The sequence below is a fragment of the Arvicola amphibius genome, chromosome 2 (assembly GCF_903992535.2).
Source record: "Arvicola amphibius chromosome 2, mArvAmp1.2, whole genome shotgun sequence".
Lineage (NCBI taxonomy): Eukaryota > Metazoa > Chordata > Mammalia > Rodentia > Cricetidae > Arvicola > Arvicola amphibius.
The window spans coordinates 75,782,984-75,797,643 of record NC_052048.2 but is presented as its reverse complement, the minus strand read 5'-3'; the positions used below and the strand labels follow the sequence as shown (position 1 = coordinate 75,797,643).

At 45.7% G+C, this 14,660-nt stretch overlaps 1 protein-coding gene across 1 annotated transcript in view; it reads left to right on the top strand.

The window, feature by feature from the left end:
- The window catches only part of Polr1a (RNA polymerase I subunit A), a 64,195-nt gene that overhangs the window by 34,273 nt on the left and 15,262 nt on the right, over window positions 1–14,660 (top strand). Inside the window, exons 15-22 of the mRNA XM_038319962.1 lie at window positions 3,901–4,050; window positions 4,901–5,084; window positions 6,242–6,324; window positions 6,434–6,592; window positions 8,393–8,491; window positions 10,167–10,319; window positions 11,979–12,061; window positions 14,340–14,505. Of these exons, the coding sequence (XP_038175890.1) occupies window positions 3,901–4,050; window positions 4,901–5,084; window positions 6,242–6,324; window positions 6,434–6,592; window positions 8,393–8,491; window positions 10,167–10,319; window positions 11,979–12,061; window positions 14,340–14,505 (1,077 nt within the window). The remainder of the gene's footprint in view (window positions 1–3,900; window positions 4,051–4,900; window positions 5,085–6,241; window positions 6,325–6,433; window positions 6,593–8,392; window positions 8,492–10,166; window positions 10,320–11,978; window positions 12,062–14,339; window positions 14,506–14,660) is intronic.

The window sequence follows — 14,660 nt, the reverse complement described above, 5'->3', positions numbered from 1 at the left end:
TGCCCATTTACTATGGTATTTGTCTTTTTATTGAGTCATAAGAATTTTTATATTTTCTGGCCATTAGCGTTACATCATATATGTAGTTTATAAAAATTTTTTCTAATTGTATGAAATATTTTTCTATTTTCTTGTCATTCGACTGACAAAAGTTTTAAATTTAGATATAGTCCAATTACCAACTGTGTTGTCACTTGTGCTCTTATTGTCACAGCTAATCGTTTTATTGGTTTAGCTATACATTTAGGTCTTGGGTCCATTTTGTGTTAACTTTTGTGGTATAAGATGGGGTTCAAAATTTGTTCTTGGATATATGTGTATTTGTGTGTGTGCATTTTTCTCAGAACAGTTGCTGATAGTATTGATCTTTTCCATTGAATGTCCTCAACACTAGATCTAAAAGCAATTACTTGCAGATATTTCTTTCTGACTCATTTATATTCTTTTTGTTAGTGTGTGCATCATAATGCCAGTGCCATTCTGCCTTGGTTTCTATAGCTTCTTAGTGAGGTTTAAAATCAGAATGAAAGTCTTCCAGCTCTGTTCATCTGTTTTGAGATTGCTTTGACCGAGAGATTCTTTGCGTTCCCATGAATTTTAGGGTCAGCTGGCACTTTCCACTTCTCTCAGCTGTGCTGTCATTTTTATTGTGGAAGTGTTTTGTTTTGTGCTTGTTTGTCTGTCTGTTTTGTCTGTCTGTGCAGCACATACATTCATTCACCCGTGGAGACAAGACGAAGATATCAGATCCCCTGGAACTAGACTCATAGGCAGTCGAGAGCTACCTGATTGGGGTGCTAGGAACTAACTAACTTGGGGCCCCTGCAAGAACAGCCAGTGCTCTTATCTCCTAAGCCATTTGCCCTTGTGTGGTTTAAAGTTTTCTTTTATTCTTTCTTTTTGTTTCTTCCTTTTTTCTTTTTTTTTGTTTTGTTTTTACTGTTTTTAGGGTTTTTGTGTGTATGTGTGTCATGGTCAAAGGACAGCTTGCAAGAGTCCGTTCTCTTCTACCATGTGAGTCCTTGAGATCAAGCTCAGATCTTCAAGTTTAGCACAAGCATCCTTAGCTGCTGAGGCATCTTGCTGGCCCTTCTTTGCTTAAATTTATTCCTGAAGTACTTGATTCGTTTTAGTGTTTATATGTGGATTTTGTTGTTAGTTTTTAGACTGTTGGTTGCCAACAGATGGTGGCATTATTTCTCCTGTAAATTGATCCCCTTCAGCTTCACTGGAGTCATTCATATACTAACTCTGATGATAATTTTTGTGGAATGCTTAAGAACATCCTCTGTATACCATGATTTTCCTCTTTCCTCTCCAGTCTGAGTGCATGTTGTCTTTTTTCTTACCTGACCGTCTCAGCAAGAACCTCTAGGACACTGTTTAGCAAAAACGACAAGAGTATGCCGGGCGGTGGTGGCGCACGCCTTTAATCCCAGCACTCGGGAGGCAGAGGCAGGCGGATCTCTATGAGTTCGAGGCCAACCTGGGCTACAAGAGCTAGTTCCGGGACAGTCTCCAAAAGCTACAGAAGAAACCCTGTTTTGAAAAACGTAAAAAAAAAAAAAAAAAAAAAAAAAAAACCCGACAAGAGTAGGCATCCTTGTCCTGCCCCTGATTTTCTGCAAGAATATGCAGACTTTTACTGAGTATGTTAGCAGTGCTTTTGCATAAATGTTGCTTCTTTACCAGGCTGTTGGTATTTATTCCTAGTCTTTAGTCTGTGGCATTTTCTTCACCGTCAGATATTCTCTTGGGTGAGATAGCAGGCCTTATTTCTCGATGCAAATGGTTAGCTATGTATGTTACCTTACACCAAATTCTGGTGTTGACGGTGTCCAGCCTGGCAGCCCCCACTAGCCATATGTTGTTCTGCTAAAGGTGCAGCTTGTGGTAAGCAATCCAAGGAAGCCTCTCTTCTTACCCCGACTCTTAACCCACGCCCTCATCATCCCAGCCTGTAGAGCTGAGGTGTGGGGGAGAGTGAGCCTTCTGCTCCAGAAACAGAGTTATCTGCTTTCTTTATTTTTCTTTCTTTTACGTGCACAGGTATTTTACTTGCATGTGTATCTGTGCACCATGTATATGCAATGCCTGCAGAAGCCAGAAGAGGCCATCAAATCCCTGGAACTTAAGTTTTAGGCAGTTAGCTGCCATGTGGGTCCTAGAAATTGAACCTAGGTCCCCTTTAAGAGCAGTCAGTGCTCTCAACCACTGAGCCACCTCTCCAACCCCTTGCCTACAATACCTGACTATTTTTCCCCAGCCTGCTCCCTCTGTAGGAATGTGCTTGGCAACCCTCCTAAGCTAGTCCATTGTTTGTCCCTAGAGACACCTGCCTTCCTCTGTATAACACCCGCTTGAGAAAGTGCCTCTCCTGGCCTTCTATCAGCAACTGTTTACCGAGTGATAATCTTTTTGGTTGACTCTGGGAAGACACCCTGGCCTTTCTGTAGTAAAATTAATTCTTGATGTAGCATTTAGCGTTATAAAAGCTGATTGGCATTAGGTTATGGGCTTAGTAGTCTTCCTTATCAGTGTTACACCTGTTCGCTAAGGCATCTACTTTGTTCAGAGTATAGACCTGGAATGTATTTACAGTAAATGGTCCTGTCGGGAGTTAAATAAGAGCATGCTCTCGTCTGAATATTTATTTCCCAAGATTCCTGTTCACAAGCCTCTCTACTCCCCACCCCTGGGATAGTATTGCAGAATGAGGCCTTTGGGAGATGTTTAGGTCACGGGAGCAGAATTAATGGGATTAGCACCCTTGTAAGTCTTCTAAACATTCTTTCCACCAAGCCAAGACAGCGTAAGAAATCTCCGTTTATGAACTAGAAAGCATGACTCTCCTCAGACTCTGAGTCTGCCTCATTTATCCTTCTGCTCTCATAACCATAAGAAATAAATTCTTATTCCCGCTCTGTGCAGGTTCGGGTATTGGGGATAGTATCCCTAATTGGCCAAGGCAGAACACGTCAATACCTACCAGATACTCTCCTTCTCACTCAGGCTAAGCCTTTCCACCTACTCTTCTTGCCCCTTGCCCTGAAACACATGATCTGTCCCTGACTGCTCTGGATTTCACCACCCCTGGCTGAAGCCCTCCCTGGCCACCTTACTTAAAGTCCTGGCACCCTCTCGCTCTTGCTCTGAGTTACCTTTCCTTGTCCTACCTTCCTCTAGAGCATGGATCCCTAGGGAGTCAAGGCTCTGAGGAGCTTCCCTCTCTCCTCAGTGCCTGGCTCATAGCATTTGATGGGTAATTGCCAAATGAATGGATTTAGCTTGTCTGAAGACTATGAAAATAAACAATGTTCAATCAGTGTGTCCTCATTACGTGACCAATACCAGGGCACCCCAATCCCTGGTGTGCCCCACTCTGCACCTGTTTCTCAGTTAGACTTTTCAGGCCTCCCGAGGGATGCTCCTTAGTCAGTTCTTCGCCGTTATGTCCCTGCTTTAAGAGGCCAAGTCTTGTGCAGGGAGGAAGTTACTAAACACAGGAGTAATTGTCTCTGTTGGAGGACAGCTGAGGAGCGTGTCTTTTCTGGCAGGTAATGAGTGTTAGGAGCCTCCCCATCTCTCTCAACGTCATGAAAGCTTCGTCTTTGTTATTTTACCACATTACCAAATACTTATTTTGACCCCAAAACAATTATCCTTCCTTTGGCCTGTTCAGAAATTTAATGCAATTCTCAGAGATGCTTACTTTAGGTTGAAGTATTTTAGGGAATAAAAATCCTAATGAGGTTTTCGTGTATTTTTGATGGGCTTGTCTTTCAGAGGACCTGATTGCCTTACTGAGCCTTGAAAGCCTGAGAGGTGGCATCATGAGGCAGATGGTCCTAAAAGGGCAATTAACTCTTCCCTTCCATCATATTGTCCCCTTCCCTCCAGGTTGTGTCAACCCTGCTCATAAACATAATCCCAGAGGACTACACCCCCCTGAACTTATCTGGAAAGGCAAAAATCGGCAGTAAAGCCTGGGTGAAGGAAACTCCACGGCCTGTTCCTGACTTTGACCCTGACTCCATGTGTGAGTCTCAGGTATGGCTGCCCTTTATAAAGTTGATTTCTGTTTCTGGTGGTAGGCAGGTTGATTTAAAAATGAATCCAGAAACTGATGCCGTGCCTCAGAAGAAGAGTTTTTTCCAAGGTGGTATCCACTTTTTGTTTAGGAGTGAGTGGAGAGGGTTGCTCTCTGCCCTCTGGCTCTCATATTAAACTGCTGTTGTTTTGGGAGGGCTTCCCAGACGCTAGTGCTTATTCTGCAATGCTTACAATGTAGAGCCCATGTTTTCTTCAAGGCCTCTGGTGCCTTGATAGCACCAAATTGCTATGAGGTCCCCAAATCCCTGCTCTAAACATTGAACCAGGCTTGGGGAAGGCCAGTGCTTTGCTGCTGTGAGAATACTCCCACCCCAAAGATTTCCAAGGCCTCTGTGTTCTTCATGAGCAAGCATCTCAAGTGTGCAGCTGGCTGTGTATTTTTAACAGGGCCTGCTTTCCTCCGTCCCTCCTTCTTCCCTCCTCCTTTCTTTTTTCTGTGGTTTTGAGTATTGAACCTAGGGTCCCTGAATGCTTAGCATGAACTGTACCAATGAAGCTCATCCCCTGTCCTGTACCAGGACTGACAGACCTGGAGCAGCTACTACTTTTCCCTGGATAGATCAACAACTTAATGTGTGCAATTAAAAACTTAGCCAGTGTGTGTTCATCCCCCTTATTTAAAGTATGTGTTAGTTTCACATAATCCCTCCTTTTCTTCCCTGAAGGATTTGAGGCAGGCCACAGTAGAGGGACATGCACTATAAAGCTAATAATGCTTGACTTGTGTGGGTGGCTCCTCCAAGAGATGTTCCCTGTAACCTGACACTAGCAACCCCTCCCTGCACAGGTGATCATCAGGGAAGGGGAGCTGCTCTGTGGAGTGCTGGACAAGGCACACTACGGGAGCTCTGCCTATGGCCTGGTCCACTGCTGCTATGAGATCTATGGGGGAGAGACCAGCGGCAGGGTTCTCACCTGCCTAGCCCGTCTCTTCACTGCCTACCTGCAGCTCTATAGAGGTTTCACCTTGGGTGAGTACTAGGCTCGTGACCCTGGCTCTGCAGACCCTGCGGATGGCATCTAGATCATTTTCTTGGTGGATGTTTAGGCTCTTCCCTTCAGTGCTATCTATCTGACTTTCTGCAGCTACTGTCCCTTTCCCACCACGGCACATAGCAACTCTTCCAATCTCCTCCCATCCTGCTCCTTTCTTCACCTCATCCTTTATGATGGAAAACGCTTCTACACCCAGCTCACAAGCAAAGACCAGACCTAAGCAACCGTCATACTTATAGCTTTCTGAGCACATGGCACAAACCTGAATGGCTCAAGTGTACTGATGATCCATATGCCATAAAGCTGACAGCGGAAACAAGGCCAAGCTAGGAGCGAGTGGAGCTTTGGGAGAAGCCTGGCCAACCTCATTCCAGCTCTGTTTAGACAGAGGTCATCATTACAAGGATGGCCTGGATGTGTCCTTGTAGCAGGGCCTGCATTTGTGGTTTTGACTTCCACGCAGAGGAATCTTCCTCTTTGTGCTCACATGTAGTCTCCAGTTTCCATGCTGTTGTACTGGGATTCCAGATGTTTGCTCTAGTTTTTAAATAGTCAGTTGTTGCCTTCTCAATCAGACCTTGCATAAGGTATTCTTAAGTCTATGCCATTCACAGGTAGAAACAAAATATTGTTGGGTTGAAAGGAAATTACTGTTTAGGGTGAGCTGTTCTTCAATCTTTTGGACCAAAGGATGGGCTTTACTTAATGGATGCAGGTCTTCTACCCTTCTGAGGCAGTGTTGAGGACCACTGTTGCCCACACTTGACATGGTATGACCTGCATGTGTACATATTCACAGCTGCACATAGGGCTCACTGCCTCTCTTCTACCACTGAACAGCTTTTTAACCAAAATCTCTAGCCTTTTCACCCCAAACAGATTTATTGGATGTAGCCAGCAGAGTGTAGCTCAAGCCTAGGCTTACTTCCTACCTATATACCTCAATTTTAAGCCTTAATTTTATCTCTTATGAAATGTTTAGACTTTCTTACGCATGCACCAATGTCAACATCACTCTTCCAGATATTCCTGTATCTGTGACTCTCAGCTTTGGCTCTGAGCATCACCAAGTTCACAAGCCTGTGAGACATTAGGCCTGGGCCCTGTCGAATTTATCTGTTTGACTTTGCAGGTGTAGAAGACATTTTGGTTAAGCCAGATGCAGACATGAAGAGACAGCGCATCATTGAAGAATCCACCCAGTGTGGGCCCCGGGTAAAGAGGAGGATTGGGAGGCTGACCTGCTGTCCAGAGGCCACTCATCTCACAGATAAAAACCACACCCTCCTTTAGCTACCATCTTCTGTTCCTTTCTTCATTCTAGGCCGTCAGAGCTGCATTGAACCTGCCAGAAGCTGCATCATGTGATGAGATCCAAGGGAAATGGCAGGATGCCCATTTGGGGAAAGACCAGAGGGATTTTAATATGATTGACATGAAGTTCAAGGAGGAAGTGAACCATTACAGCAATGAAATCAACAAGGTTAGCCTAGCCATACATTGTACAAATCCCCATCTTTTTGAATACTGATTTTTGTTGATTTGTTTTTAGTTACATTTTGATTCTTACCCTGGCCCTCAAGAGTAGGTGAGGTTGGAAGTTGGGTGAGTAGACTGCATCTTTGTGAAGAGCTCAGGGTCTCGTTCTCTCCATGAGAGTCTGGGGAGGCCTTAGGTTCATGTTAAACACTTTGTACCGCATTTCTAAATGTGTTTACTTTGGAGTTGCTGCATTAAATGGGACTGAAGAAAGAAGCGGGACAGTAGAACCCCTGCACTGTAGATGGGTAAACAGAATGAAGGGGCAGAAGCCACTGCTGCTTATGCCGCAGAGCCAGGGGTGAATGCCTGGCTTCAAGTTCATGCTGTGCTTTCTACTTGCTGTGTGACCTTCCATAAGTGATGTGCCTGGGCTCCAAGTTGTTCCTGCCTAGAAGCAGGCGTGTGGGGAGCACTGCTTCACAGCGCTTGCAGAGAGAGTGTAGCATGGGAAAGTGGGGACCTTGTCCACCAGCGCTGACAGAGCGCAGCTCCCACTTCCTGCCCTCTTCCAACCCAGGCTCTGCCCCTTCTTTGTTGACTAGGGTGTCTGGATCTCTAGGCAGAACCCATGTTGTTGTCCCTCAGGATCTTCCGGTGGGACTTTCCTACTTCTCCTGAGCTTACTGGCAAGTGTGAACCTTGTGATGCACTAGCTCTGGGCATCCAGGCTGAGCTTTTCCAGCCTGTTTCATCAGGACCTCATCTTAGATTTTAGTTATTGTTTTGCTTCTTTTCTTTCTTTCTCTCTTTCTTTCTTTCCCCAAAAAAGGGTTTTTCTATGTAGTCCTGGCTGTCCAGAACTTACTCTGTAGACCAGGCTTCTGCCTCCTGAGTGCTGGGATTAAAGGCGTACGCCACCAGGGCAGGGTTAGACTTTGTTCTTATCTATTGTCTTAGTCACTGTTCTCTTGCTGTGAAGAGACATCATGACCAAGGCAACTCTTTTTAAAAGATTTATTTATTATGTAGACAGTATTCTCAGTATTCTGTCTGCATGTGTGCCTGCAGGCCAGAAGAAGGCGCCAGATCTCATTACAGATGGTTGTGAGCCACCATGTGGTTGCTGGGAATTGAACTCAGGACCTTTGGAAGAGCAGGCGGCGCTCTTAACCTCTGAGCCATCTCTCCAGCCCCCAAGGCAACTCTTATAAAGGAAAACATTTAATTGTAGACTTGCTTACAATTTCAGTGGTTAGTTATTATTATCACAGTGGGGAACATCACGGCACACAGACATGTTGCTAGAGAAATAGCTGAGAAGTAACTCTCAGAAGTAGCTAAGTGAGTTCTACTTCATGATGGGGTGGGGGAGGAGGGCAGTGACACACTTCCTCCAGCAAGGCCACACTTCCTAATCCTTCTAATCCTCTCAAATAGTGCCACTTCCTGATGACTAAGCATTCAAATGAATGGGTCTCTGGGGCCATCCTTATTCAAACCACCACATCCAGCTCCTTGTCAGAATCACAGATTGGATTTGCCAGCCCCACCCTGCTTCTCAGCTTTTTATGTTTCCCTTTTTGCTGTCATTTAGCCAGTAAATGAAACTTGGCTCATTTGAGCATAGCAGAGGGCAGGCACCCATTTGATGTTTTAGTGGAAGAAAAGTGCCAGATTAGGCTTTCCTTTGTCTTTAATGCAATTCAGCCCTTGGCCATAGATAAATTCTCTCTCTGGCTTTATTGTTTCTGTGTCATAACTTTGCCTTCTGAACTGACCTGTGTGTTGATTTAACCCACAGGCATGTATGCCTTTTGGCTTGCACAGACAGTTCCCTGAGAACAACCTGCAGATGATGGTACAGTCGGGAGCCAAAGGGTCAACCGTGAATACGATGCAAGTATGAACAAAAGTACCTTATTCGGTGTGCCAGAGGGGTGGGCTGCTCTCAGGAGTCAGCTTTCTTGTTCATTTCTGATTTTAAAACATCTTCAATCCACATAAAATAGAATTGAGAAGACTGAAAAACACTAAAGCATATAGAAACCAGTGCAGATGTTATCCAGTATCAGTGCTTTAGGCAGAGCTGATAGAAATAGCAAGTTATATACCACATGGAAATGTATTATAACAGCAGGTATTGTGCTGTGTATGTGCATGTTGTATCTACACACCGTGTCTCTGTAAAATTTCAGTATAGATCTTGATGTTGAAATAAGAAGATGGCTCAGTCAATAAAGTGTCCGCTTCATAAGCCCAAAGACCTGAGTTCAGATCTGCAGAACTCACATAGAAAGCTGGGTATAGCAAAAGATGCCTGTAATCCCCTTCTTGGGGGGTGGGGGCAGATCCCTGAGGTTCACTGGCCAGCCAGCCTAACCAAATTGATTAGTTTGAAGTTCAGTGAAAGACCCTGTTTTAAAACATAAAGGTGACAGAGATTAAGGAAACAGCCAGTGCCAACCTCTAGCCTTCACAAGTACATACATGATTTCACACCTTCACTCAGCACACACACAGAATCTTATGATGTTGCGTGCTCCACTTTTTTCATTTACTATTGCATTGTAAGCGTTAGTCTAAGGATCATTGACCTCTTGAGTCTCATTGTCTTCCCAGAGTTCCCTGGTGCTATGGAGTCATTTTCAGAATTCTTAGTACCTGTTGTGATATGGATTTTTTGTTTTTCAATCCTGATGACTTTGAGAGGCTTTTAAGGGGCATGCTCCATTGTAGGTAGCGCCACGACACAGAGTGGGCTTAAAGACTGAACATCCTGCCAAAAACCCACTAACTAATAGGAAATAGAAATGCATCGCCTCCCTGCCCAGGAGTGTTCCCATGCCGTCTCCTCAGTATCCAGATGAGTGGATTGACTGGCTGTAGGATTAGTTTTTCCTGTGGGTTTCCATTTCTCCATTGGAACTTTTCTTAAGGTTTATATTGCTGTGATAAAACACAGTGGCAAAAGCAATGTGGGGAGGGGTTATTTCATCTTACAACTTCCAGGACATACTCCATAGCTAAGGGAAATCAGAGTAGAAACTCAAGGCAGGACCTGGACCAGAAACCACGGAGGAATACTGCTTACCAACTTGTCCCCCATGTCTTGCTCAGTCTGCTGTCTTTTACAGCTCAGGATAACTTGCCCCTACTGTGCTGGGCCCACCCACATTCATCATTAACAAAGAAAATACACTATAGGCTTGTTTCCAGACAACCTGATGGAGGCATTCTCTAAACTGAGGTTTCTTTACCCAGGTAATTCTAGCTTAAGTAAAGTTATTTAAAAACCAGCCAGGACAAAACTTCAAGGTCCTTCCAGGTATAATATGATGATTCTAAGTCATGGCTTCTTTTCTAAGCATCACTTGTTCTCAACTCTCCCCAAAAGGTAAAACGTAAGCCAGAGCTAACTTTTTCCTGAAGTGTGCTTCCATGACTTGTTATGACAACTAGGTTGGCCTTCTGGACCTATTCCTGAATGCTCTCATAAAAGAAAGCTGGAAGTGTGTTCAGACAGAGCGTTGCTCAGCACTCACAGAAACCTTGTCTTTTGTGTTTCCTTCCCCCAGATCTCTTGCCTGCTGGGCCAGATTGAGTTGGAAGGTCGGAGACCCCCGTTGATGGCATCTGGCAAGTCACTACCCTGCTTTGAGCCTTACGAGTTCACCCCCAGGGCTGGGGGCTTCATCACTGGAAGGTTCCTTACTGGTATCAGGCCTCCTGTATGTGTATTTTTAGTATTTTCTCTCAGTTTTAGACCTAGTAGTGGTGTCCCATGGCCTCACCACTAACACCACAAGAACAATCAAGTGGAAAGTGTTAAAGGCTAGACCACAGGTTCCAAGGCCACAGCCACCTCATGGTGGTTCCCACTGTGATACTGAGCTAGCAGGGTGCTTGCTACCTCATAGTAGGCATGTGATAAATGTTTAGTGGAAAAACAGTGAAAAGAAAGAGCCAGATGTGGTGGCTCTTGCTGTAATCCCAGTATTTGCCCAAGGAGGAGGATTGTCATGTTTGAGTCCAGCCAAAGCCATAGCAAGTCCTGTCTCAAGAGAGAACGAAAAGCAAGAGTGACCTGGCCTCGCCCTTGTCTGTGATGTAGCCTCGTAAAGCCAGTTCTTAGCTGCTTCAGAAGCAACCAGAAAAAAGGGAGTGTCAGTCACCGTGGTGCTCATGTCACTAAAAGGAGCATGGTGGAGATTAATTTTATAAAGTCCTCATTTCCCATTCCCTCCCCTCACTTCATAATAGTGGGACATTGTAGCAGGTACCTAATTTTGCTTCAGCAAACACATTCTTTAAGGGAATGGTCTTTGGATGTTAGTCCCTTGTTTTCATGGTGTTGTGCATGTCTGAAAGGATGCCAGATCTAGAGTAAACTATTCCAAGGCTGCTGAGTACTCCACAGGCCCTTCCATTGGTCCCACACAAGCATTCCCAGGGTCATCTGTAACCTATAGGCAAGATATTATAGTGGGTTGATGTAGTCTAGAATATTTCAGATTCTGAGAGTTTGAGGCCAGGCTGTTCTACGTAGTGGTTCCAGGATAGCCAGAGTTACACAATAAAGAGACCCTGTCTCCCCTGCCCCCTCAAAAAAGAAGAAGAAATTGTAGTAGATAGGGTTTGCAGTCCCTTTATGTGATAAAGCAAAATAGACTGGTAAAGAAAATAGTTTGTCCTGTGTAATAAGGGATGAGATAGTGCCATAAAGTTTACCTTGAGTTCCCTCTCTCTCTCTCTCTCTCTCTCTCTCTCTCTCTCTCTCTCTCTCTCTCTCTCTCTCTCTGTGTGTGTTTCCATATTTGCTGATGGATGCTGATGCTGTAAATGTATTTTTGTGATGGAAGTCAAAATTTGGAAAAGCTAGATAGACAAAAGTACTTCAAATTCTGACTTCCACCCTTTAGTGTATCAAGAAATCACTGAGCTGGGATAGCTGACATGTGTATTCCCAACTATAGCTCACAACAGTAATCTCAGTTAGTCAGGAGCCTGAAGCAGGAGGATCACAAATTGAAGGTCCGTTTGGACTATAAATGAAGTCCTTATCTTAAAACCAAACAAAAAGAAGTTTGGAAAACACCTTAACTGCAGAATCCAAGCACGGGACTTTAGGATGTTGTTTGAAACTGATACTGCTTCTCACTGGAAATCTGGCATGGAGTGTCTTGAGGATGGCAAACACCATGTAGGGCTTCTGGCTCCTGGTGCTTTTGATCCACATGTCCAAGGACCACAGAAGTCTTTAGGAGCCATTGGGGTTGTGAAAACCAGGGTTCTAGGCTCTAGGAAAGGAACAGTCTGCATAGCTAGGAGAGGGTGCATAGGGTGGTGTTCACTGCTGCCTTTGAGACCTGGCTTCCACATTTCCGTAGGAGTTCTTCTTTCACTGCATGGCCGGACGAGAAGGCCTGGTGGACACTGCTGTCAAAACCAGCCGCTCTGGCTATCTCCAAAGGTAAAAGCACCTGTAGCCTCTGGTGGGTGGGGTTGGTATCCCAGGACCTTGCACCTGTCGTGTGTCGCTGAGGGGTCTTTGGATGATAAAATCTCTTTTAAATGTCTCCATGTGTGGCCTGAGATAGAAAATAGCACAGAGTATTTCTACATTGCTGGTAGAGCATGCCCTCAGAGGTTTACACAGTAAGTCCTGTGTTTTGCAGGTCTTCTACGTGTGCCCAACCTGTGTGCTACATGTGTCTCAAAATATCTGTGGAAACAGCCAACATAAACTTGTAGCCTTACATCAAACATTATGAGATTCTCTGTGCATATATAAAGCTTGGTTACACAGTTCTCGGGGCTGAACTTTGTAGATGGCAATATGATGAGCAGGGTCAAAAGGTTGGACATGTCTGAGTGGTAATGGTAGCTTGTCCTTTGTTTGAGAATCTCAGCAATCTGGGATAGGTACAGAGTGCTCTAGTAACAGGTGTTCTCGGGAGGTTCCCAGCCAAGACCTTTTCTTTCCTCTCTGGTGGAAAAGGAAACAGTCATGTACCTTGTTATGGAGATGGATTATAGAGCTTAAACCTGGACAAGCCCAACTCCAGGGACCAGTCATACAGGCAAGCAGATCCTGCATTCTCATGCCCCATCCTGTGCCCACCCCGCACACTGCAGAGTGGGACGGTCAGCCTATAGGGCTTTTGTCATGTTTCTTCCTGAGCTTGAAGAATGTATGCTTCTGAGAATGATGATGGGAAGGGAGAGGGTGGAGACTCCATGCTTCTCCAGCTGCTCTGCTCAGCCCCATTGGGCAGGGTAACGGCAGCACAGTTCCTTCGTGGCTTCCTCTCTACGCCTTTGACATTTCTTCTGTTTCTGAACTCAAGCCTGCACACCCTGTTCTGGTCTCTTCCTCCTTGACTCAATGGCATTAGAGTAGGGAGGACAAGAATAATCTATTATTCTATTGAGTGTTCTATTGGTAAGAAGCCCATCTGCAGAGCTGGCAGTGCCCAAGCAGGGTCAGGGAAATAAAGTCAGTCCCCTTCCTTCCCAGGGGCTTGGATCGCCTAACCAGTTCCTTTTTATGAGCAGAGGCTAGACCTCCCTCCCTCCTAAGAATACTTGTGTAGTTTAAGAAAAACCGGGAAGTACATGATCAGTGTGTGTGAAGTACAGATCTGGGTGTGATAGAATCTCAGCATGGAACCCATAGAAAGAAGAGGGAACAGCAGGAGGGTGTTGGAGTTTCTCACTGAACAGAAAAGCAGCAGCTGGTGGGGCAGAGGTCATACTGGGGCAAACCTCACAGGATTCACTTGCCAGTGAGAACTCATGAAGGCTCAGGAATGAGGAGGCACAGGGCAGGCTTCAGGTCGGGGATAGTAGGGAAGACACAGAACTGCTTGCTGAAGTTTTTAGGCCTGAGAGGCAGCACAGATCTGAGTTAATAGGAAGTAGAAAGAGCGTTGTTGCAGAGAGGGGAATATGGCTGCCTGTGGTGTGGCAGCAGGAGATCCCAAGCAGGCATGTCAGTAGGCCTGGAGCTCAGGAAAGAAGTCTAGAGATGTGGCATGAGGGGCAGCTGCTGAGACCTGTGAGACCAGCATAGCAGAGGGCCAAAGACCAACACCACCGCCATGGGTAGTAAAAGGAAAGCTGGTGTTTGATACCACCTTGCCAGGCTCTGAGTCAAGCATGAAGACTGGTGGCCAAAACTGAGCTCTACCCTTCCAGCTTGGGTTGGATGCCGGAGGAGAGCAAACAGGGTCTTGGGAAACTGCAGTAGACATTGAGTTGTGACCAGGACAGAAAGCAAAAGCAGGTAAAAGAGCCAGTCGCTACTAGAGGACTGAAGATGAAGGCTTCGGACTAAGGACGTCGTGTCAGCATTTAGTTCCTATGGTGCCCCTTGTTTTCTTGGTCAGCTCTACACTGATCTCTCTTTCCTTTGGCTGCCTGTGATCCCAAGGATGCCCTTAGAGCTCTGAGACACAGAAGAGTGAAAGGGTGAAGAGCAGCCCTAGCAGCTGGGCTCAATGGGAGCCTCGCTCTGGGAGTGTGGCAGCCAGACCGCTGAGGTGGTCTCTTGCTGGAAAACTGGTGGGAAATGTAGCTTCTCGCTGAGGGATGTTAGATCCCAGGGCATTGGAAGTGGTCCATCCTAGAGTTGTGTTTATCTGGTACAACAGTCCCCTTTCTTCCCATTTACTGTCTGTCACCAGTTCCTCTTGGAGCCCCCTGGGGGTCTTTGCTCCGTGGGCACTGAGCAGGGTGTTTCTTCACAGGTGTATCATCAAGCACCTGGAGGGGCTGGTCATCCAGTATGATCTGACCGTCCGTGATAGCGACGGCAGCGTGGTACAGTTCCTATATGGGGAGGATGGCCTGGACATCCCCAAGACACAGTTCCTGCAGCCCAAGCAGTTCCCCTTCCTGGTCAGCAACTATGAGGTAAGGTCTCACCTTGTGCCTGTGAGTGATGACTAGTCTCGCCACTCCATCTGTGTGACCACTGAGAAAAGCTCCCACCAGTGTCCTGAAGCATCTGATATCTTCAAAGCTCCTGCTTAGGCCATGACCACATGAGGTCATGGCAACACATGTAT